Below are 26,658 nucleotides of genomic sequence, written 5' to 3'. Positions count from 1 at the left end.
ATGCACAAATGCACACGCACACACAAATATAGAACTAGGAGGTAGAGAAACCATAGAAATTAATACACAGTCATGTACAGACATGTCAACACAAGATAAACAAAATGAGAGACAAACACTAACAAATACAGGTACACAAGACATATATACCAGATATGAATAAACGTTCATAAACCTACCAACACACAAACAGATTCTTAAAATGTCATACCCAAACACAACGTGAGGTACTTATACTTGTAAGCAGACACAAATAAGTAGAAGATTAAACATTCAGTGATACTATCCATCGATAATACGCACATACGTGGCATACTATGTGCACACTTTGGTGCATAAGTACACACGCACACACAAGACTCCAGGGACCTGATGTACCTAGGGGCATATTAACAAGGGCCAGCGATAATTATTGCTGGCCCCACATAGCGGTAGAAATATTATCGCCGGCTATCGCTGAAAATGATCGCCATGATAACGCTATATAAACAATACATAGCGCTATGGCGATAATATTTCAGCGATAGTGGTGTTTACCATGGAACATCGCTGGTTTTCCAGCGATGTTCCATGGAAAACAGCAATAACATTGCTGATACGACCTGCGGTCGTATCAGCATAATCCACCTACCATTATTAGTATGCCTTAGTCTGGAATTTAACAGACGTTAAATTCCAGCGTTAAGGCCGAGGTAGCGCGATTTTTTTTATCGCTGCACCTCCTTGTTAATATCGCAAAGCTGCCTTTGCGATATTTTCATGTGTTGTTTTCACAGCCACGCCTTTTTTTGCATCTCATTAGCGAGACGAGGCTGTGAAAAAACGGGCTCTACATCAAAGAAACACTCGCTAGCATGTCCTTGATGATATTGCGATATAATTATCGCTGCTTATATCCCGAAAACGGACGCTAAAGCGGCGATAATTATATCGCCAGCCCTTGCTAATATGCCCCGTAGTGATTTTATTGTTGCAAAGGTCAAATTTGTGTATTTGTGACTGCGGAATGGCTTTTTAAAATTTGCAATTCGCAAATTGGGATTCGGTAACGTTACCGAGTCACATTTTGGGTTTTAGAATAAATACAGAATCAGTATTTGGAAGGAGCGTGTGAAAGGCATCCCTTCCAAATACCGATTCTTTAGCTCATCTATTAATGTTTTGCAATGTAAAACCTGTAACAAAACATAAATATTTTATCACCAAATCAAAACGGATGGTAACCATTCGCAAACTGGAAAGTGTCCCCCTACCTTTTGTGAATGTCGACAAAATCTTTTTATAGGAGCAGGCAGTGGTCTCTGGGACCATTGCCTGCTCCGAATTTTTTTTTACAAAAGTATCAATTTTCTGTTTTAAACATATGCCGTTTTCCCATTAGGAAAAACAGATGCGCTAGAAAAAAATACTGCTTTATTAAAAAGTAATCACAGACATGGTGGTCTGCTGATCCCAGCAGGCCACCTTGCCTGTGACTCTAGCCAATCGTACAGGGTCTTAATTTGTGACACACCTCGTCCATGTTAATGAGGTAGGTCGAATTGAGACCCATAACGAATCGATATTTTGTGCACAAAGCTATTATTACATAGGTTGGTTCACTAAATAACAATCCATTCGGTAGACATCAGTGTGCAAATTGCACACATCTGTACCAAATCCATGTAAGAAGATTCCTAACTATAACACATTGCAAACAGTTATGGATGCAATTTACGATTTCTTAAGAATCTTAGTGCATCATGTCCCAGGTCCGCGGATATAGACACCTACATAGACACAGGTCTGAAAAACACACACGTAGGCACCGAAACGTACTCACGTATGCTGCCAAAGTCTGCACACCTTGACATGTTCCCTCTTACACACACCGTCCCTGTTCACCCCACACGCACAGCAAACCAACAGTAACACTCTTCACATAAATTTCTGTCAGGGAGCTGTAATTAGACATCCCTTTTGAACCCATTTAACTTTGCTGACAGGGACCTTTTGAGGCCTGAGGGGGTTGAGAGCCTGTAATTGCCACTCAGCCAGCAGGGTGTGGGCCACTGAGCCCCAGGCATGTCAACAGCAATCTCCAAACAAAAGCGAGACATTTTAAGAAAAGCCATCTGGTTTCTGAGCTCTCATAGCACCTATAGTCCCTATTTATAATACCCCCTTCCCAAACAAACACAAAACCTTTTACCCTCACACACACACACGTTATCCTCAACTGCATTAGTCTGCAAAGTAGAAATGAGACCTCTGTCGTTAAGTGACTGGCTCTGGATTCAACTCTTCTCCTGACCTTCTTTACTTCTGCATCCCAGGAGGAAACTGCATACATTTGTAGATTTTTGCAAAGGGAACAACTAAGATGAAAGAACGCACTGGAGGGATGTATAGGGTTTGGACTAAAAGGCAATGCTTAACTATTTCCCGGCTAGAGAGAGCGATCCAAAGTGTGACATACCACACCTAATGCTCCAAGGGGAGAGAGAGTGCTCCAAAGTGTGAGACACTACACCCATTGCTCCAAGTTCCCTCCCAATGAGAGAGTCTGTATTTCAATTCTTTAGACTTGGTGAGGAAGGCAGCGTTCTAAGAAATGCCATGCTCTTTGAAGCACTTTTAGGCCGCCTTAAAGTGATATTTGGCACTTTACAAAGTTCCACATAAAATCAAAATAAAATCAATCAAAAGAGAGAGTCTATGCTCAAGGGTGAGACTCACGTTGTTGGTATGAAAGGCCACAATATCCAGATGGTAGAATATATTTCGGGGCCTATTTATGAGATGGTTTGTATCACTCTTGCACCAAAGCCATGCTGAACTACTTTGCGTTTGCCTGAGTGTCTCCACAAATCGCTGCATTGCCTGACTCTGCCTTGCAAAGGCATTCCATGGATGCTGCGTGGGTGTTCCCACGCAACTCCCATGGTGTTTGGCGCATTGCCAGACTTGCCAGAACTGGTAGACCTGGGAATGCGTGAAAAAGATATGCCTTTCCAGGAGAGGCGTAATGAGGAGAAATATCTTTATTTATCCTCAATACTTCCTCTTTCTATGTGTGCTGTATCTTGCAGCACAAATAGAAAGAGGAAAATGCCTCTCAGGATTATTTTTGGTCATGAAGGTGCCCCTTCCTGCACAAAAACAATCCTGCATGCAACACAAACACTCAGCAGAAAATGATGGATTATGTGGCAAATGTAGTAAACAATTAAACACAAAGAGAGAAAGGGTAGAGTGGAACTACTCCTGGTCCCCTTTAGTAAGCAATATTAACAACAACGAAGGAGTTATTCCAGAAACAAAAGCTAAGCCAAATAACTAGATGAAAGTAAGAAAAAGAAAATACTTTTAAAAGAACCCTAACTCACTAACCTAGTTAGTGACATGCTTCATCATAGGGTTCCCACCCGAGCAGTCGAATGCCACTCGGGTGTGCTTCAACGCTTGATTACAGCGGAGCGGGTGTTTTTTAGGTGAAAAGAGTGAGTGTGCGTGGAATCAAGAAGTGATTTAAAATTGTCTTTATTGTTCCCTAAGTTTTTATGATGGAACAACTTTCCAGCAGCAGCAGCAGCAGGGAATGTCTTATACGGTTAAATTGGCCCGTGACATCCACACAGTGTATATGGTGAGGGTAATCACGGTCTACATGTTTCAGCCTCTATGTGCAGATTTAGCAAGGCTTTCTTCAGGAGCAGTGGTGACACGAGGGGTATGCACACGCTAAGGAGCACCCGTCTCTGTGTCACGAATTCAACCGCAAACCTATGGCCCTGGTCATGACTCACTGAAGCAGATGCTCTTCTCCTGCCCCATCAAGGTAACAAATAGCATATTACACTCCAGGCATCTGCATATATCGTTAATGCCACGATGCACTAGAAAATGTGGTTATTTACAAAGGTGTTCAATCCTTAAACCAATTGCTTTGTTCTTAAGATCTAACATCCACAAATCAGACAGAATCTGCAGATCCAACACCAAATCTTGCCTCTGTCTTTCCTATGCTTCTTTAAGGAGGTTGATGAATGAACGTTTTAAGATTAGTAAACATGAAAAGCAGCCATCTAAAACTAATGTGACTAGTTTTTGTCGCACAGAACATACCTCCTCCGTGAATCTCGGCACAAATGCCGCCATGTTGGCAAGGGTCGCTCACACAGGAACCTTCATGGGTACAGCACGGCTTGATGCCCACCTCCTCCACAATGCCACCAGTCTTCTCCTTTGCACCAAGCACTATATCTTCCCCATCAATACTGACAGCATTAAGACAACCTCTGAATGCCTGAGAGACCCTCCTGGGCTGCTGTTGGAGAAGACCCCCGATGATCAGCTCTGCCTCAGAGAAGGGGACCTCGCACGGTTCCACTAGGCGCCTGAAAGTTACACTGCCTGAGCCATCGATAAGTAGACGGAAGGACGAACGCTCCACCTCCAGTAACACTGAGTGCCACCGTCCATCACTTACAACAGGCAGATGGAGTACTGCCTCACTGACGTTGTCTTGGCACCTGAACCTGAAGTTGGGGATGCCATCGACGAGCTGTGAAGCAGAAAGGAACACATATTAGGGGCAACCAGTTACGCAGGGTTATCAGCGTGCCCTATTGGGCCCGTGAACGTCTTCTCTTCACATACCTCTAGTATGAAACTCAGGAAAAATATTAGATGCATGAATAAGCATGCGACAATCAGAAGCATTAACAAACATATTCTGACATCAAGTACAAACTTAAATACAAATGTATTACATTCAGAAGGCAATTTTGATTCAACTCAAGCCAGCATGTGTTTCGTCCAGTACAGTAATGGACTTTTTCAAGGTAATCAGTATTGGATTATAAGGATCTCTCTCGCGCTGGGAACTGTGTTAAGTATGTGGAATTTGCGAAAGGTATGAGACTCTTGATTTGTGCACCTGGGTTGACAGGGTGCAAAGCAGCATTTGCACTCTGTTATTTAAACTATGAGTTACACTAATATGTTGACAACTCTTTGCACATATAGTTATTCGTTTAAGGTGGTGACGGAAGTGATTACTGTTGCTATTGTAATCTGTATACTACCAATACCTGCTTGATTTTATGTTCTAGTGGTTTTTCCCCACAGACTCCCAACATAGACTAAGTAGTACACGTTCATGGTTTAACGTAGAAAAACATTTTAGTCAGGAGCCAAAACGACTCACTATATCCATCACAGGACACGTTTGCTTTCTTCTTGTGCTCAGGAATGGCACACGAATGCTAAGCTCTCCAGGCAAAATAGCACTTTGCCAGCTGTGCGCTCCCCAACCACTTACTAAAAGGGTGTTTTGGGGACCTTTATTTGTTGTTACTTGTTGTCACCTTATATTAGAGATGTACCTTGCCTTGAATGGGACTCAATGTACAAGGTCATGAACCATGTGCTGATGATGTGTTACTTGTGTCAGAGCCAAACTCCAAAATTCTACTGCACTCCAATATTTAGATCACCCCAAAATGTACCTCACGCAGCTCGGCTCCTGCATACACTTATCTTATGATAGGAATCACCACGCTCCTCAACATCACCATCAGCAATTAGCAGAGTAAATCTTAACAGGGTCCGCTCAATAACTGAGTGTGATATTAGAGAAAAGTTAAAGGATTTATTAAAAATCTCATTAAGCAGGTGGAACGGAATAATTATTAAATGCCATGAAGACACAAAAGCGGAGCACATAAATAAGAATAATCCTAGGAATACATCAAAACCAACAGAGAAACAGATAGCCTCCCAGGAGGAAAATAAAAAATCATGGTTCACCCCAAAACCAGGAGGGTTTGTATACACATTTCTAACATAAGCAATGAGCAAAAGCTGCAAACTCACAGTGCTCTGACTCGAGAGAACACATTCTGAACAAATCAGAAATTGCTGGGTAGAAATAATGTTCACTAGCATCAACCCACCTCTTCAGAAGTCTCCAGCAGCTTCTACGCTGTTGCTGTCCGGAGATGATGCACAACATGAAGCTACATTAGTCAAGCAATAGTTCATACACTAGTGTGTTCTACCAGGCCCATCATCAGAAAGCTACAGCGGAAGCCCTTCAAAACGATACATACAGTACACGAAGAAAGTTCCATTCACATGACGCGCTCTTGAAGGAAAATAACCAGTTACGTCACAGTGTCCTGTGCTCTGCCGAGTCTGGAGAGCCAGTAGGGAGAGAGGACATGCAGGGGGACATTAACTGGAAAGGGGAATGAGCAGGTACTGCTTGATCAGAAAAAGCTGCCTCGTGAAAATGTGGAAAGTAATAGGACCTTTTATTGTGAATGTGGCTGCTACGTCATGTTTTTGTTTTTAGTGCAAGCTTATGCAGAAGACACCAAGCTTCACCAACAGTTCTGTTCCAAGCCTTTTCCAGAATTTGAAGATATTGCTTCCTCCCACAACTCTAAGGACAGTCTGTCCCACATCCTCGCTCTCTGCTCTGTTTGTGTGTCACCATCAGCGTTCAGAGGCTGCGCTCAAACTCATCAACGCTTCTAACTCTCCTAAAAGAGCAGCATTGCTGTATCCCTGGAAAATTCAGGTCCGGTATTGCGGGCCTTCGCTCAAAATGGCGGAGTCGGAAATGCACAGTCCCTCAAACTAGACAGGGTCAGCAAATCAAAGCCAATGCACCTCTTGGTGTTCAGGGAGGTGTGCTGATGGCCGTTTCGAGCTTAACGATGCTAGGCTACTCTATCCTGGCAGTATTTGTAGTGTGCACGTCTGCGCTTTCTATGGCCTTGCAGCTCTTGTGGTGTGTGGGTGTCTTATCTGTATAGTTTTGTGAATTTCATCGACCAACGTCATAGAGGTCTATTTGTTTATTTGGTGTCTCAGTGTTAGTTCAATGAAGATCGGTCTGTTCAATACAGATAGCAAGGGTTAATGGGATTGCCGTGATAAGAGCAACAAGTCTGCCTGAAGGGGCTGTCTGATCCTAGCAGTTATACACGGAGAGAGGTTTCAAGTTAACTGAAGGCGGAGGTACTGGCTTTTGTTATCTCTGTGTTACATAGTGAAACATTAACTATGGTATAGTCAGGCCTCAAGATTCGCTGTGGTGGGGAGATGCTGGAAGGGTTGCCCAACAGGTGTGACAATCTCAAAGGGCAGAGTTTTAATTGGTGTAGATTCTCAGTCTTTGGTTAAGATTACAAGAGGTACTAATGTAATCAAAGAGTGGAAACAAAATCATAAAACCACCAATGCTCTGTTTATGAACTGCTAGATGGCAAGCATCACACTATGTGCCCTTCCGTCTCCTCCCCTCTGGTAAAACTCAAAGATGCGTGGTGGTGCTTTCATGCCCCGGTGAAGCACCACAAAGTCAATAGCAGCAGCTACTGTTTTTCAAGTAAGTGGGTACAGGGCAAGGAATTTTGGGGCATATTAACAAGCCAGGCGATAAAATTATCGCCGCGTTAGCGGCAGAAAACTGCCGCTAAAACGGCGATAATGGGCTTGATAATATGCTCTATGGAATTCCAATTGAAGCCCATGTTAGATGTCCTTCACAACTAACATGGGTTTCAATTGGAATTCCATAAAGCATATTATCAAGCCCATTATCGCCGTTTTAGCGGCAGTTTTCTGCCGCTAACGCGGCGATAATTTTATCGCCTGGCTTGTTAATATGCCCCCTAGTGCTTATGCTTGTGCATTTCTGAATTTGTGTTTAGGTGTTTCAGGAAGTGCAACTGTGAAGACTGTGTGAAGATTTAAATCCATTTGTGGGCCCATCTCTAACATAAGGGGACCACTGCATTATAGCAACCATCCACAGGGCATAAAGACCACCAATCAACACTGGTGGCTGTTGTTAGCATAATGGTGGTCACCCATGGTGAAATGTTGTCTGTAGTTTGTTTTGGCATCCTTGCCATTATGATGGCTGAATCAAGCATGTGTGTCCCGTATTGATATTATAGCGGCCACTGCCGGAGGAATGATGGAACTTGCATTTTTGCGGTCGTCCTTGGAATTACGGTGATAATCCCTGGCCTAAAGATGGTCAACCTAGCATTGGGCCCTCATTAGGAGATCGGGGCAACATTCTAGTGTGGGATAATTATCCCACCAATGCCATTTTCCACTAATAAATTCCAGTGGGTCAAACGTGTTCAAATGCATTGGTGGAAAAGGCCCGGAAAAAAAGGCAAAGGTGGAATTCAGTGTGATAAAAACCGATTTCACATGTTATGCCTAGTTTTATGTGCAAAACTTGGAATTAGAGGTTTTACCATATGCAGTAAATAGCTCACTGTGGGGTAATGGTATTTACCTCAAGTGGTAAATACCCCACTCTACTCCGACAAAGTGGTCTTCCATGCATAATGGTGGTCCTGTTATATTGAGGACTTTCTTAGCATCCTTGGCATTATTGTGGCACTCCATCGCATAATGATAATCATGCGAGGCATAGTGGCGATTATTCCTTGACATATTTGTGGTGATTATTGGAGTAATGGTAGTACTGTCATATTGTGGCCAAGGAGGCTTGACTATTGTATAATTTCTTGGCATAATGACAGCACCCCTATTTAGTGATGGTTATCTCTGGCATAACAATGTCTCAAGTATAAAGGTGGCCACTGCTAGCATTTGGTGGCTATCCCTGGCTTCTGATTGGGTTCCATGGAATAAGGCAGGACATCACTGACATCTGGTGGCTACCACAGACTTATTTTGGGCAACACTGGTATGTGATTATAATGCTTGCGCATGCAAGGCATACTTCCTCCTTATGGAACAGTAGGAAATGTGCTGTGGCCTTCCTGGAACTACACAGGACAGTCCTGATCTATACTGATGCAGCATATTATATTGTTAGTTGATTTGTTGCCTGAATTCTATGATTGTATAGTTGGACCCCAAGGATATGTTTGCTGTCTAAAAATTGTAGAGTTTATATGCAACCTAGGAAGTAGCTTGAAGGGCTGAGCCTAAGATTTGTTTACACTATGTATAACTCTCAGATTGTGAGCTCTGTACACCTTTTCAATTTTAAAACTCATCCCACATAGACTCCCATACTAATTCACAAGTGAGAACCTACTTGTAAGAGCAGGATGAAAAGTAAAAGGAAGATGAAAGAAGAAGAGAAGAGAGTCACAGTGGCATAGCATGGTTTGTCAATGCCCGTGGCAAGGCAAGCATTGTGCCTCCTAACCCGTGGACCATTAGCAATGCTTGTGCTTCCTGGAAGCCATGCCAGAGATGTAAATTAGCCTAGTTTCCAAAGACCAGACTCTTCTTTTAAGTCAGTTCACACAGAACCAGAAAGACAATGGCCCGGAAAAATGTTGGAAAATGGCAGCAGAGTCACCTCAGCAAAGTCGGCAACGTCGTCAAAGTACCCTCAGTCCCCCCAAATCCACCAGCGTTCAATCTAGCACATCCGGACCTGGCAGATTAGGAGAGTCTTTAAAGTCCTAAAGAGCCTTAACGAGCCCTTAATCAAGAAGAGGCCAAAGATTAAATTCGACAATACCTGATTTCTCTGCTCAAGGACCCCACTAGGCCTCACTAGACCTCTCCAAAGTCAGATACATAAGTATCCTCAAATTGCTACTAACTCCAACCAATCCTCAAGCAGCCAGAGAAAACAGTACAGGAAAGGGCAAACACAAGGGGCGAGCGACGTTGGGGTAAGTTTTCAGGAGATTGGAGCTTGGTTACCAGCTTAGAAAATAGAGACCGTTGCGAGTTGTAAATATATATAGTAATAGGAGGGCCACCTCTGGACCCCAAGGGGGCCACCGCCACGCCTAATGTGCTTACCAGCTGCCAAATGCTATACGCTGCCATCGCAGCTATTCCAGCTCTTTCAGTCCCTTGAGCTCCACCGCCACTGCCACGTCCACTCCTTGCCCGATGGCTGTTGTTCCTACAAGGCAGGCAAGGAATGGAAGAAGGAGCAGGCAAGGGGTAAGCGAAGAGCGGGAGGAAAACGTACCATCAGGGCCAACAATAATCTGGGCAGTCTTTTGGCAGTCGAACACCTACCGGCCAAAAAACATCAAGCCATGCCACGGGCCCTCTGGCGTGGCTTCATAGTGAGCTTCATACTCCCCCTGCTGCAGTACGTGGAGCTCCTCCCCTCGCACCGAGCCGCATCAGTTTCCAACACACTGAACCATGCCAGTCTCTCGTAAGCTCAGTCTCTTTCAAGACCTTAATGAGTGCGGTCTCCCATAATTATTTTATTTGAAGTGTATTATTTAACATTCCCCCAATAGCGTCTCAAACACTTTAGACAAAATTACCATACACTATCAGAAGACTAGCCCAGATTTTGGGAGACACTGCAAGAAGTTCATAATTGCCTACCCCTGTAAATTTCAGAGCACTCTTCCTGGAAGTCTTAGGGTTTTAAAATGTTGCACCCTAAGAATTTTGCGCCCTGGGCAACCACCCCTGTGGCCCTGCCCACGCTACACCACTGCATGCACATGTTCAAAAATCATTAGGAAGCTACATTATTTATTTGGTTTTTACACATGAAACGTATGTACACATTTTTATGGTAATTCTACTGAAATTTAGACTATTTTACTGGAATGTTTTAAAAATGTTTGTGTGAGGTGAAAGTTACAAACAGCTATGTGGTTTGGCCTTGCTTTGCACGCCATGAAAATATTGGAATATTTCATGATTATTCCTTGTGTACACAGTTCACAGTTAATTGTGTAAGTGTTGTTTTAACACTAAGTTAGGGCAGAACATATTTAGAACCAGGGGCGGCTCCTCAGTTTGAGCAGAGGTGCATCGTCCCACTTTAAAAATCCCCAGAGATCCTTAAAAAAATAAAAGGTAATTAATTACCATTTTATTTTTCATCCCCTGTCCCAAGCTGAGTATCAGGACGGGGCGAGGCCGCTGCTACGCGACAGTAGCAGGGAGGTGGGTGGTCTGGTATGGCACTGTTTAAAGTGCGCATTTGTTTTGGCCGGCCGTCTTACAACGGCCATCCTCACATGTGCACTTTAAACAGCTCTAACCCAGCTGTCTAAAGACAGCTAGGTTAGAGCGAGCCAAAGTCTCCAGAGCACAGTGGATCGCAGAGTGAGGCTGCACCCACCAATCCTAGGGCTGCTCTCATGCTGGTGAGAGCAGCCCTAGGATTGGCTAAGGGAGTTGCTGCATCCGGTACCTGTGTCGAAAAAAGAGGTCCGGAGTGAGGACGTTGCCGAGTTCAGGTACGTTATATACGTATAAATATATAAATATATATATATATATATATATATATATATATATCCAAACTAGCAGGTCAGCCCCAAAGGAAAGAATCCACAGGAAGATGAGTAGCACGCCGAATTTATTGACAGCTTGCAAGTAGGTACACACAGGTAACAGGCATCTTAATTCATGTAGCCAGACGCGTTTCAGGAGTTTTCATCTCCCTTCTTCAGTGGCATAGTTCAAGAAAAATGTGAGCACAGTTCTTTGATTTAAAGGCTATTTTCTCAGAATCTACTGAACAGATTTACACCAAACCTACAAAAGGCACTTCCTTGACCTGAGGACTACCTCTCTGCCAAATTTCTAGTAATTCTGTTCAGCCGTTCGGGCTGTAGCCCTGTCTAAAGGTCCTATGGAAAAATGCATGGGAAAAACGCGTTTTGGGACCCCCCTTTTATCTCAGCCCCCGCTTGACGAATCCCCCCGAGACTTTCAGGGTAGGAGCGGAGCGTAGCGCCCCACCTATTTTGAGAAATTCGCGAGGATTCGTCGACCGGCGCCAAAGTTATTCAAAATAGAATGTTGCGGATTTCCTATGGAAACAGGGTCCTAACTATAACTACCTACTGGCGACCGCCAGTAGGTAATATATATATCTATATATATATATATATATTATTTTAAGCATGCGCTCCCGCCCCCTTCTCCCCGAAGATGCCAGCCGCCACTGTTTAGAAAATTCTTGGACTGCATTGCCTTCACACTAAATAAACCCTGTTCATCAAAATGCTATATCTAACCTCACTCTCTAAAGTAAATTAGCTCACCCATTTGTATTAATGCTCCTCCATATACCTGGATCACCTCATACGGCCTTACAGCGTAATATCTTTTTCAAGACCTTCTATCCCCACTGGATGCCTCTCAGCCACCCTTGTATATTCCACAGATCCACCATTTTCTCTCTCTCTGGAAATATGACCGGGTTTGCTACTCCGTGAACAGCGTAGTCATGACTTGAACCCTTTGTGACAACCTTAAAATCAACTACAACTTAATTGAATCTCAATTGAGAGATAACCCGGGTTTCCTAGCCTTCTGATGATTGTTTTGCCCATCACCCTAGCTACAAAACTTCACACATAAATTTCAGTCTAAACTCTCCCACCTCTGTCTCCACGCCCCCTCCCATCCCCTGTCATAATACTGGTGACCCTATCGGAATTGCTTTTCAGTCAAGTGAACAAAACAGAGGCTTTTATCTCTGAACATCCAACTTCTACCTCCTCCACAATGGCCTTGTGCGGAGAGAGAGATTGCCACCACTCCTCCCTGGGGGACCGTTATAACTCCCTGTAAAATCTGTGGCTTTTTGTCCAATTCGTTGAATATTTTTGCTCTAAGATGCACTGCATTGGGCCTTTGTTTCCCTTTCTGCAAGGAGCGATCACCTTTTTCACTCTCTCTGCAATACAACACTCATTTACAAACCTTCAAATTCAAAGTTCACCAGCCAGCTCTAGTATGCAACATTAGCTTAAGTCAATGCTGTTCTGCAAGAAGTTGCCCAAGTTGACTGCCTGGGGGGCTGACTATGGTAAGCGGGAGTGGCATGTGTGTATGCCTACAAAGAGACCCATAGGGGAGAGGTGGTTAGGCTAGCCAAGAGACTAGGTCAGAATGGAGGCAACCTACAGTTCAAGCCCAGATCTGCTTGGGGGATGTCTCTGCACCACAGGCTGGGAGGATGTGCTTTAGATGGAGAATGAAATATGTGTTCCTAAAGATATGCAGGGGACAAAGATTGGTTACAGTAGGAGGTCCTGGGAAGTGAACAGGCTTAAATATAAACCTCAGCCGGGGAAACTAGGGTGAATAAACAGGAGAGGGCTGGGAGAAAAAGGATTGTTGGGGGAAGACAGAGCAAAAGGGAAGGCTGCTAAAATGTGGATTATTTTACAGACAGCCCAGGACTTAAGCCAAAACTGTTCAGAGATTCTGTAGTTCCACGCTTTCCAGCTGTGCCAGGTGCTGGCAAAGAAACAATGGAATCATTGAAATGCCCGGACCCTGCCACAGCAAGGGTTGTATCCATTGTGTAGAGGTGCGGAGCCTTGTCTTGAGTGGGGGTGGCCCAACTCTGACAACTACTGTAAGAAAAAAAGTGAATGTTCTAGGAGAAATAAATCAGGAAGGAACACTCTGTGGGCTTCTCAGATTAAGCATAGAGGGAGAGCTGTGTGTACCGAAAACAGGAGAGGACATCCGGCAGCATCTGTCCGCACTGGCACACAGCTGCAACAGGTGTGGACTGCTGGGACCAGCGAAGGGGCACACTTTGGCTTCATTGTGGCGGTGTCAGTTTCAACCAGCTAATAAATACTTGTTGAAAAGTGTGTGTGAGTATTCACATACTGCAAAGGCGTGCTGCGACGCCTCATCAGGGGTAGCAAGCGCTAATACAAACCCTTCTCCCTTCTATCGTTTCACCATCCTTTTTTAGTCCAAATAACAAACTCACATGTCCACCGCTCAAAGTAATTTCATATCTCCCTATACTAATTTACCACTAATACTCTTTGGGTTCCGGAGTAGCATGCTATTCGCCGAAAAGTGCTTCTAAGCATCATCAGGGGTAGTAGGCGCTATATAAATACAATTACAATTACCCTGAATACATTCATGTGTTGAATATGTTATAACATACTTAATGCATGTCAACAAATTGAAAGTGTCAACACATAATGATTGTATTTTGATATATTGAAGGTATAAATGTGTCTGTATGTACCTAATGTGTGTCCAAACACTGAACGCATTTATGTATGTGCACGTAATTCGTGTTTGTGCATGGTAAGTTATTACTTGCTCGCTTTCTTTAATTGGATCTGGCTGCATGATTATCGTCACTACTATAGATCCATACTGGATGATTGACACCACACGAATTTCGTTTTACAGTCTCCTAGATCCAACGCCTTGAAAAAGCCCCGGCTTGCGTGCCGCAGGGGGCAAAACACGTGTTGGCTGTACCTCAAAACAATATTGTTTTGTAATAAGCACAAAAGACTTCAAATAAAACTTGGAGAAACAACGAGTTTTCAACCTTATTCTAACTAGTTCTAGAACGACGCCAGAAACTGAATATGGATATGATTGAACCCTCATAATTACCAATACTTGTCCAGGCACGTTGTCTACTACTGACCTCATGTGTAAGGGGCTTCCCATTTCCAAGGACAAGAGACACCAAATTTATCCTCATTTGCAAACAGGGGGACACACCACTGGATCTGTTACCCCAACCAGCTTCATGTCACCAAATCGGATGAAACTACAGTGCTGAAGGCAAATTTTGAGATTGAACTCTCGTTATTCAAGGCCACAGACAACCAGGAACTTTAGGGAACCTAATAATCACTTTCAGGTTTGAGATGGTGGCTCGAGCAAAATCCTGAGGGAGGAGTTTTGAAGTATTTAGCTAGATAGATAGTTAGTATGACCAGTGATGTTGACTTTAGGTATTTGATCTGCTGGTGTAGCAGACGAAATATGTCAAAAGACATATACAAGGACCTTCTCTTTGCAAAGAAAATAGAACTTGAGATGGTAGTAGTTTTGAGGGGAGAAGTGCCAAGCTTGAACAGCTGGGCCTGCTTCTCCAGGAATGAAGCAAACCAAACAAGCACTGCGCCCTTAATCTTAGCTTGTGCAGTGAGGCAGCTTAAGTGCACCATGTAGCCGACTTCATTGTAAGCTGCCAAGAGTTCTATGGAAAAGCTATCTTAGGACACATTTATTTTTGAATCCCCGTTGCTGTAGCTGGCAGGCTTTCAATATGTGGGGAGTTCCACATCTGGCTATGACTTACAATGAAGTGCTTGTTAATTGTTTGTGGCTGCTCCAATTTATTTTAAATATATATGTTTTGCCAGGAATAGGATACATATTGTTTGTCATGGAGAAAGGAGGAGAAATCTGGCACTACCACACCAGAATGTAGATGAGTTGAATATTATTTGTCTATAGAGATTTTGAAGGTTTTCTCGCCTCTCTCTGAAAGCTGATGAGAAGAAGGCATTTTTAGGTCTTGCATAGGCAGCGCATTCACTGTCTCTTCGAGACATGCTGTATTCAGAATATGGGCTTAAAGCTCTGCCCATCTTTATAATTGGCTCCTTTGACTGTTCTTTATAAATGCTTATTTTTCTTTGGTTGATTTGTTCTGTAGTCCCTCCTTTTCTACTGTTGTGACCTCCCACAAGGAATGCTCCTGTTACATGTGATCTTACTCAATGTTCTTTTTTACCATTTCTGAGCACTCTTTTAGTGATTTTTTTGGAGCTCCTGTTGGAGGCATGACAGCAGCGCACTTTCTTTTATTGATCATTTTGTTTATGCTTATGTTGTTTTTATAGGCATTTCTTTATTGATTTTTTTATGTTGCAGGGGTTTGTTCCACCCCCTACCTGGTCTCTCTCTTTATGCGCATGGAGGACGAGTGGCTTATTTGCACCCTTTTCCTTCAGGCGGCTGCATGGGCACTGTGCTCTGTGTAGATGTGGCTGCTGGGGTGCATCGTTTCACCAGTCAAGTTGGCTCGGAAGCTGCGCTTGTTGAGGAGCAGGTTCTCAGCGCCACGGCTGCCACATGAAGCTCGGGCTCCAAGCTTATTATTGTTGCCTGCTTGCATGCCACTCTTGTTCTCTTGTGGAGCCATGACAGCAACACTCTTTCTTTTATTGCCATGTTCTGTTTCATTGTCAGTTTCATTTTTACATTAATATCACATGTTTTTTTCTCGTGGCCGTGCCAAGTTTTTTTTATGTTGTAAGGGTTTGTCCCACCCCCTTCTCAGCCTCTCTCTTTATGCACATGGGGAACAAGGGGCTTATTTGCGCCCTTTTCCTTCAGGCGGCTACATTGGCACAGAGCTCTGTGTAGGTGTGGCTGCTGGGGTGCCATGGTTTCGTCAGTCGAAGATGCTCAGGAGCTGCACTTGTTGAGGAGCGGGGTCTCATTGCCGTGGCTGCCTCATGATGCTCGGGCTCGAGCTCCGAGCTTATTATGGTTGACTGCTTGCATGCAACTCCTGTTCTCCTATGTAGCCATGACAGCAATGCACTTTCTTTTATTGGTATGTTCTGTTTCATTGTCAGTTTCATTTACATTAATACCATGCGGTTTTTTCTCATGGTTGCACCAATGTGAAATTACATTGCCATTTTTACTATGCTTGTGACACTTTTCTCCACACTGTGCTATTCTTGCGTTTTGATATTTCTTTGTGAAGAGTTTTGTATTTTTTTAAATGTTTTTACAGATTCTTGCACATGAAAGGTTCTTGGCCAAAAGCCCTGATTTATCCAATAATGATGCAGTATTAATTTACTCTGCCTTTCTATGCCAACTGATGGTATACGTTTTTATGGCCCGCTGCTACCACTAAAACAACATGATACCCTATAGAAAACAGAGCAAACTTTAAACTGAACAAACTAAGCCACACACTTTAATGAACTGTTGCTAACACCTGGCCCAGAGCCAATTCCCAGAAAACTATGTGTGGACTCTTGACACTCTTCAACTCGGTGGTGGAAATGGGACAAAGAAATTAAAATGAAACACACATTAACAAAACCAATATTTTGTTGCTTTTGTATAGCAAAACGTTTGCACTAATTTCTTCACGTCCTGATGATGCAACATTAATTCAGCCAAAGGGTTGAAAACAACGACACTGCTGTTAGACTAGGGATTAAATAATTACCACATAATGCTCCTGCGCTTCAGTGTAATGAGATGTGGCTGGATAAGCTACTGTAACGTGAATTAAAACTTTGTGAATAATACCGAAACGAGCCACTATTAATTCGTTAAAAAACTATTACCATAGTTCCTGCCGGTTAATGGGTGGTTCTTGTTTTAAAATGCAACCTCCAAGATATACAGGTGGTATAGTGCAGGATCCCTATTCATAAAACCGCGACAGCACAGCAGATGTGCAAGCTTCCCACAATAAAACCACTACAGCTCAGCAACAGTGCAGGATCCCTGCACATAAAACCACTGCAGCTCAGCTGCCGTGCGAGCTCCCTGCACAAAAAACACTCCAGCTCAGCAGCAGTACGCATTCCCTGCAAATAAAACCACTCCAGCTCAGCAGCAGTACTCACTCCCTGCAAATAAAACCACTTCAGCTCAGCAGCAGTGCAAGCTCCCTGCACATAAAACCACTCCTGCGCAGCAGAAGTGCAAGTTCTCTGCACATAAAGCTGCTACAGCTCAAGGAAAGTGCAGGTACCCTGCACATAAACCACTGTAGCTCAACAGTAGTGAAAACGTCCCGCACATAAACCACTACAGCTCAGCAGCAGTGCAAGCTTCCCGCACATAAAACAGATGCAGCACAGCAGTGCAGCTACTGACACAAAATATCGATTCAGCTCAGCAGCAGAGCAAGCTTCCTGCATATAAAACCGCTTCAGTGCAGCACTACAGCTGCCTACACATAAAATTGCTACACCAAAGCAGCAGTGCAAGTTTTCCCTACAGAAAGGACAGGTGCAGCATGGTCAGCTCTGGTATAAGTTTCAATAACAGTGCTAGAAAAGATGTTTTAAAAGGGTGGAAAATTATACTTAATGCCACCCAATACCATACCACACAACATAATTACACTACACTCCATACCACATAATTCCACTGCACAGAAATCTACTCCATGCCACATAGCAACACTACACATAAATACACTCCCCACAGTACAACATAATTCCACTCAACATAATTGTATTTAATACCACATATTCCATGCAACACAATTCAACTCCTCAATATTCCATTCCACAGCTCATAATTCTACTCTATAACACATAATTCCACTACACACCACATACATCCAATCCACTTCACAAAATTCCACATAATGCCACATAATGCCACATAATTCACCACCACACCACATATTTCCACTCAATATATGCCACTCCACGATCACACAATACCACTACACATAAGTTCACTTCACTTAATACCACATAATGACTATCCACATAATTCCATTGCACACAAACGCACTGATCCAGCATTTCTCATATTGGTTCACTTCAGGTCTTTCACCACAGTTCCTTTACCATAACTTTAAAACAATCCTAACCACAAACGCACACTCTCCTCTACTTCTTTTGGTGTCTTCTGCATACACAAGCACAGCCTCTTTATGCACCTAAAACCTTCTCTCCCCTTCATTCCCTCTTTCTCACACACTCTTTCTACTACTCTAGCTAGAGTTCATTCGCCACTTCATACACAAACTACCTATCACTCTCCATCTTACATTCTATTTTATACAGCTCTCACCCCTATCGAATTACCATACCCCATATTTGCAATACACAAATACACTACACACCACAAAATTCCACCCCACACAATTCCACAACTAACAATTCCAATTTAAACCACATAATTCCACTACAAAGAACATATATCCACTCCACTACAAACAAAAAACATAAGTAAAAAGCAAAATCATTTACAACACCAATTGCTCTAAACTTTCACAAATGCGAGAATGATTGCGGTGCAAATGCTTGTTATAGAAGAGATCAGTTAACAGGTATGAAGACATAGGGTGGAACACTAAAGATTAAGAACAAATCACTCCTTACAATCTTTCTTTCAAGTTTCTCATAAAATCCAGATGTTTAACATTGAATCACGCTCCGATATGTTTCTGCTTGCAGATTCCTATGCTAACAATAAGTGTGCAATTTAATCTCTTGAATATCACGTTCCTCCAAAGCTGTATACTCTGGTGTTTCTGCATAAAGGTATGAATGTTTCCAGACAGCACACGTCTGTAGCATTAATGAAAAAGTTAGCTTGTTCACCTATTTCACATAATGAAATAAAAAAGGATGTGCTTCTTTTTTTCAATATTACATCTATTTCAAGTAGCTATGAGATATTTTGAAGAAGAGAAGAGTTTATGTCTTGCAAATTTGTTCCAATCAAACCTACCCTCAAAATGCTATCACAATGATGGGCAGAATTCTTGAGTATAGTTTATGAATTGAGACATTCCGAGTGGATTGAACAGGAATTCGTAAATAGTTTTTTAATTCACACCAAAGGGACTTAAAAATGTGTTTTGCGTGAGATAAACACTGCAAATTACAATTTTCAGTCTAAAGTTGCAGAAAAAGAAGTGAAACATCCAGAGGATTTTTTATTTTTTTTACCTGTAGTGGTGATAAAAAACACACACATTGACTTCTAGTAGATCCTACAAAAACGGGTTTTAGAAATAAATACTTTCTAAAAGTATAACTGAACAACAGGTTCATAACTTTGCAATTTTGATGTGCCAAAAGTGTAACATTCAAACTATTCCACTGAATGCATCATATTTTTGCACCTGTTGATCAAGGTGAATGTGGAGAAATATACCTTTGATTACTGGGAAATTGTAAACTCGATTCTTGTGGCATGTTTGCAATTTTATGCAATAGTGCACAAAAAGTACTTTCAGGATCTAATACATGAACACTTTCTTGAAAATCCTCACATCACATTGACTTGGTTTCAATATTTCGTTTTAATATTGTACCTCACAATATATTTTATTGTGCTCGACGTTTTTTTCATTGCATTGATACGTAGCCTGAGGATAGGATGTACATATCTGACAACTCTTTCTGCATCCTTCTATATATTTCTCTGTCATGCACAGTTTTATGTTACTTTTGATTGCCATTCTTTTCCTTTTCGGAGACATTCGAAACCTTGTTTCTCTAGTATACCTATAACCTGAATTCTGCAGATAAAAATGCCTCTCTGATTCGTGTTTCCCTGATCCAAGACTATCTTCCCAATCACCTCCTACTCCATCATTTACATTTTGTCTGCATCACCACTCAACATTTGCTCAAGAGAGCCTGAATGGGACATTTTTCAACAAACATGATTCTTTAAGTAACCTCTTTACTCCCCTTAAGACATGTTTCTGAAAACAGTCAAGTTTTGTCATTGCACTTGGCAAGACAGACCTCTAAAATGCCAACCGCCTTAGGGCGAGATGTTTTCCTTTACGAAACTGTGTCTCAGTCGCGCTATTTCCAGCATGAAACTGAAGGGTGCACTTGGATGCCACCAGCAGCCTGGGTAGGATGCGATGAAGGCAAACCTTAAACCGTAACACTGTGAATGCCACTGTATACAACCAGTCTGGCAGTGTAAAGAATATCTTTTAGTCTCATTGATCATCTAGAAGACTGTGTTAGTACGGCACTATGTCACTGTGGATGCTGTGCAAAACTTGTGTGTTCAGCAATGCATTTATCATACTCCCAGCATATGCTGGGTGTGGTGGCTTAGTGGACTAATGCGTTCACTCCAGGCTTGAATCCCAGTGGATCCACTCTTTCTTTCAACATTCTGTGGTTGATAAATTGGACATCCCCGCAGATTGTCCCACTAAGCCGCCCACAACGCCCATCTCAACCCCCAGTCAGTGTGCTGGGTTCAGCAACACAAAAGCAAACTCCCGTACCCTCATCAACACCCTACAGGCCCCCGGGGATCTCTGCTGCTGCCTTGGAGATGTTGAGGCAACTGGGACAACAAGCGTGGAGGACATCTGGCTATCACCAGCTCGGGGATCCCTCCAGGCCCAAGATCATTGCTCGTGAGTTCAACAACACCCTGAAGGCCTGGCTGAACAAGCACCTCAAGAACCCCAGCAATGGCGAGATCATGCTCTGTAAATATGCAATATATATTTGTCCAACCATAATCGCTTCAACTTTTGGTAAAATGTAATCTTGGGTGAATTTGCAACTTGTATATATGTACTTCTAACTGCTAGAATCTGTAGTAGACATATGTACTTACTAACATTCTTTTTGAGTTTAAAGTTTATCTGTTTTGTATTTTTTATGTAATTCATGTACTCTGAAGTCCTTATGTAATGTAACTGGTTCTATTGTAAAGTGCTCTGACACCTGTGGGCAAAGTTCACGCTATATATAAATGCATGAATAAAAAGAAAATATATATATGCTCCATTGAGTTGGGCAACAATAAAAATAAGTTATTTTAGTGGCAAGATACTTTCAGGAGGAACATGTACTTAACAGATAAATGTGTTATGTCATTAGTATATTCTATTGTCTCAGCTGAAGGAGGCCAAGGATTGGCCAAAGGTTGGCGGGGAAAAAGGCATTTACGTTGATCACAGGCTATAAAAAAGCCATCCATGAGAAATCTGGCAATTGCCTTATTAAGTTAAGGGCAGCTCCTTCCAGCTCACAATGAGTGGTTCCGGGCAGGAGTGGCAATGAGCCTCCATGCCTCTCTAAAAAGGGGTACCCTCGTCGCCGAGTGTAAAGATATGAATGGATCCCAAAAACTGAAAGGCCAAAGGGGGTGTCCCTTCACTTGGAGAACTTGATACTAATGTAGGACGAAACAGTTAATACAGACATCTCCTTCTATGCCCAAACCTCATGACGAGTTGCTTATCCACTTGAGATTGCACGCCTTGCTGTGGATCTTCATGAAAGGGTTTTTACATAATCTCCTAATGGAATTGATTCATTTACCTTCAAAATATTGAAGGTAAATGAATCAATGAATTGCTTATTTTCAACTGCCTGGTCTTGCTTTTGTTACACGACCTTCCATCTTGCCATGTATCCGTATAAACATACGCATGGATTCACTGGCCAAAATCAAATGCTCCACTGCCACCCAGGACCAATGTTTGGAGTTCAGGTAGAGGAATCTGGGAACAGAGGGCCATGTATACTTCATCATGGCATGATAGCTGGAATATGTATTAACCTGGACCAATAGCTGACATATTTATCCTTATAAGTTTGGGGATAGTTGTTCCCGGCACTGTAGCTGTAGACAATTACTGCTTCCACCGGTTCGATGTTCCCCGCGCCGCCGCTCTCCCAACAAAGGTTCCCCGGAGCGGAGCTGTAATTACTGCGCTTCCCATGACAGGCGATGGGACTGCGGCTGCATCGACGTCCCTTCCAATGCGGGGTAAAAATAGGCCTCAGGTTGGCTCGGGGGCTCCAAGTGGCGTGAGGAGGTGGGGGCCGAGGTGCCTTCAGAGGGGCTGTGAATACAGCTCTCAGAGGCGAGCTGAGGTGCTACATCCAAGACTTTCGGAATGAAAACCATTGCAGCAATATTCCTGGAAGCCACTGAGAGATCAACAGTGACATGTGACACACCCATCCAGTCCTGACCTTTGAACCAACAACATGGTGCATGCTAGGAGTTGCAGGCTAACAGTGGCCGGCCCGGCTCATCTTGTAATTCAAACAGAAGCAGCACCAAGTTACTGATTCCTTACTTTACCAGGGAGTGGCGGAGGGGCCTCAGGATGAGCGGACACGTGAGCCCGGAGCTCCGCGCCTGCCCGAGTCTATCAACGTGAATTACTGGCGCCCAGGACCGGGGAGCGGGCTGAAATGGGCCCAGTAACTCCACTGACGAAGCAGGGCTGCATTGGTCGGCTCAAGCACCCACAGGTACGACGGGGACAAGCTCTGCCACGGGATCCGGCAGAGGTCGAGCACCCTCAAGATGGCGCCTCAAAAGTGAACGACGGCCCTGGACTGTGCCGCGAGGCCTGAAACCTGTGAGAACACTGGTGCCGAGCTCGGAGGGGCCGCGGGGGAGAGGAGAGGCCAGCGGGTCCGGTGCAGTGACCTCGGGCGTATAGCTGGCGCACCCCGGACAGTAAGAAGTTGGTGGACGGATTGAGGCCTAGACGCAGAAATATGTGGGTGGTGAACTTATTCAGTTTCCGTGATCATTACTTAGTGGGGTCCAGTTTCGGAAACGCTAGCTTTGCCACAGTCTGTTAACGTTTTAGTGAATTTGGGACTTAAGTGTGCCGCCTCGAGCTAGCGATGAACTGCCTGACCCTTACATGGCGGCTGCGCTCCGACTCTCAGCCAAACACTGCCAGCAGAGTACAAGTCCTAGGAAAGTGCCTTGGGTATGCTGCCTGACCTCCAGCATGCTGCTTCCCCTACCACCATCCGGCCTTCTACCCCTACGAACATCTCCAACTCGGGGATCCCTCCAGACCCAAGACCACCACCCTTGAGTGCAACACTACCTGAACACCTGGCTGAACGATGGCAAGAATTTCCTGCTCTGTAAATATGTAATACATAATTGTCCAAGCCTAATCACTGTTAAAATGTAATCCTGAGTGAATTTTCAATTTGTATATATATATAACTCTAAGCACTAGTATATGTAGTAGACCTTTGTACTTTCTACCATTCCAATGCGATTTTAAAGTTTATCTGTTTGTATCTCTTCCTTGAGTGACTTTACAACTTGTACATTTGCAATTATTTCTGTTTGTATCTCTTATGTAACTTATGTAATCCAAAGTCCTTATGTAACGCAACTGGTTCTTTTGTAAAGCGCACTGACACCTTCGGGTAATGTTCACGCTATATAAAATCGCAGTAAATAAAATAAATAAAAATAAAAAATTGTTATCCAGCTGCAACGCATCCATCTTGGTGTTGTTTCTGAAATGCACTTTGCTGCTTCTTTTTTTTTTTTTACAGAAAAAAACCCCTCTGCATTGTTGTTGGGAACACTATTATTCTGGCACTGCGTCTACAACAATTTTATCTTACGATCATACTTGCTCATGCATATTCTTCCCCCATATTGAGATTCTCATCTATCAGACTCAGTCACTGGGACACACTCCATCCGAGTGCTGCATATGGTGAACATGTTATCTTGGTATAAGGTCACTTAAATTTGGGTGAACTGAAATTCATCTAAATATGATTTGCGGATAAATTTTACTTCAGGTGCTAACTCTTCTATGTAGAATTTCCTTTTTTAAATTGTTAATTTAATTTAATTTAATATGTATCTGTTTGAGAGATTCATGGTGGTTGTGATCCGGAGTGAGTTTTAAAAAACTTAGGTGAAACAACTGGGTTACTGTTTGAGGGGGGCAAAACTCTAGTAAAGCAGTAATCACAATTCTTTTTCGGGGCAAAGTCACAAGCAAATCCCAAATTAACCTGTGCTAAACCCTCTGGTAGGTGGAACACAGCAGTCAACATTAACTGAGAGGCAATGTGCGAAGTATTTATGCAGCAATTCAAACAGTACTAAAGGGAAACACAAGACAGTAAAACTTCCACACCAATGTGCAAACATAATGTAAAATGTAATACATAATTTAAGGCCAAAATGATAAAAATCCAATCAGTAGAACCGGAGATATGCAATTTAAAAAATTATAGTGAAAATAATTAAATAAGCACACCTATCTGGCACTCCTCGACATGCTACAGGCCATGACCCTGATACATTCACCTGATATGGCCTGAGCACAGCCATGCGTACAATATGTGTGTCATGGGCTGAAGGGAAGCCAGTTGTGTCATGTGCATGTGTACCTTGCATAGCCAGATTAAGGAGGGCGTTCATCGTGCACAGGTAAATTATAGAGGATGTAATCGTGTCTTGGTTTGCGTAAAAAGTACAGTAATCTTGGGGGCAGATCCATTGATACAAGAAATGTGAAGTGGGTACATATAATCATACATGGGGAAAGGTATCAGAACATTAAACATGTATGGGTGGAATTGTGGGAACAGCTATAGATCTGTGATTCAATTTGGGTAAAGAGATTAGCACATGAGCCGAAGGCGCATTCTAACTCTAAATGGCAGGATTATACTAAAAAAATTCAAAAACGGGTCGGGTTATCGGTACGTTATTCAAGTGGTGGTATGGTTATTTGTAAAGTCATCCTGAATGGACTAGGTCTGCTGGATCATTACTCGCCCATGGGCTAGCAATGTGTTTGCATAGAGGCGTTGGTACTAAAAGTGTAGTTGGGTGCAGATGTGAGTGTCCTGCTCCTGTCTGGGAGGTGTTTTGGATACACCAATCCTGTACTACACATATCAGTGGGGGATTATGGTTTTAGCACATGCAATCAACTAGATTGTGAGAGAAGATTTTATTTAAAACCATAGTTTCTCATATTTGGCATTTGGTCTTTAACTGTTCTAACTGTGATGTATGATCAAGAGTTGTTCGACTCCAGTGAAATGACGTTGCAAAAAACAATCTTCATTATTTTTAAATTATTCAGCTTTTTATTTCCTATATAATTATATATACATATATATATATATATCACTGCTTTTCCGTTTTTCCAGTGGACTCCTTCCAACAACGGACCCGGACCCCATGTAAAGTGCTCAAATTTTCTTTATTCGCTTGTCGCCATTACGCGTTTCTTGCTTTGCGTTACAGTGACAGTGATTTGGTTGTGATATTTAGGCAGATTGATTTGCACAGGTGCACTAAGTGGTATACAAATATCTATATTAGCAATGGAAATAACATTAGACTGGCTTTCTTACCGCGATTGACTTCGGTTCTTTTACAATCTGTGAGGAGGGTCGGTGCAAGCAGAAAGAGAGGTTTTAATCATGAAAGAAGCATTTGGTACATGGATATCTTTTGCTGAGAATGTGTGTTATGATTTCAATTAATCTAAACACAATAAAATTCCCTTTTTGTCGTGTAGTGGCAGCGACAGGGTGGCTGGACTATTTTCTTCAGCGGTGATTGGTGCACATTTACTCTTCAATATAAGGCAGTGGAGGTTGTGTTGTGTACAGGAATGTCCCCCAGGTCTTCTGGAGGGATCACACAGCTGTCAGCACGAGTCCAGCAGAGGGGATAATGGTGCTGGCTGACGCTCTCAGACATATCCTGACTTCCATCGCAGGCAGCCTGGGGCAGAGAAGGAGCAATTACTGTCCCTGTGAAGGCAGAGATCAGATGCCTCTGCCCTGAGCGCTGGGACTCTTCACAGCACAGTTCAGAATGAGTTTAGAGGAGTGATGCGGGCCATGTTACTTCAGTGGTAAGAATTAAGGGGCATATTATCAAGACAGGCGATAAAATTATCGCCGTTTTAGCGATAATGGGCTTGATAATATGCTCTATGGAATTCCAATTGAAGCCCATGTTAGATGCCTATAGGTGCGGAGTTCTCCACTCGGACTGCAGAGTCTCCTCACATCTAAGTATACATTTTAGTGGCAAGTGTGGGAGGGACACAGGGAAGTGGGTGAGAAAAGGGTCAGCCTTACTACTAAAGAGGATGGGATTAGGGAGGAGTAAGAGGGGGTTTAGGGAGGGGTTGTGGGGAATCACCTACCCATACATGAGTATGACAACTGCTTTACTTTAGGGGGAGCCATGTAACTTACACTTTTGTAGTTAATTTACATTCTGAGTTTGTGAATACTGAAAGTAGTAAACTCACTACCAAGTGTAAACTTACTCAAAAGCGTAACATATATTTGTGAATCAGGCCCTACATGTATAGAAAAAGACAGTCAGGGTGATGGT

At 43.0% G+C, this 26,658-nt stretch overlaps 1 protein-coding gene across 3 annotated transcripts in view; it reads right to left on the bottom strand.

The window, feature by feature from the left end:
• The window catches only part of FAT2 (FAT atypical cadherin 2), a 249,212-nt gene that overhangs the window by 22,809 nt on the left and 199,745 nt on the right, over positions 1–26,658 (bottom strand). For all 3 annotated transcript variants that reach the window (XM_085617672.1, XM_085617673.1, XM_085617674.1), the window contains exon 21: positions 4,108–4,546. In XM_085617672.1, coding sequence (XP_085473798.1) covers positions 4,108–4,546 — 439 coding nt within the window. The remainder of the gene's footprint in view (positions 1–4,107; positions 4,547–26,658) is intronic.

This window comes from Triturus cristatus, chromosome 7, assembly GCF_964204655.1.
Source record: "Triturus cristatus chromosome 7, aTriCri1.1, whole genome shotgun sequence".
Lineage (NCBI taxonomy): Eukaryota > Metazoa > Chordata > Amphibia > Caudata > Salamandridae > Triturus > Triturus cristatus.
Note: the sequence above shows the minus strand (reverse complement) of the source record. Positions and strands in the feature narration are given on the sequence as shown.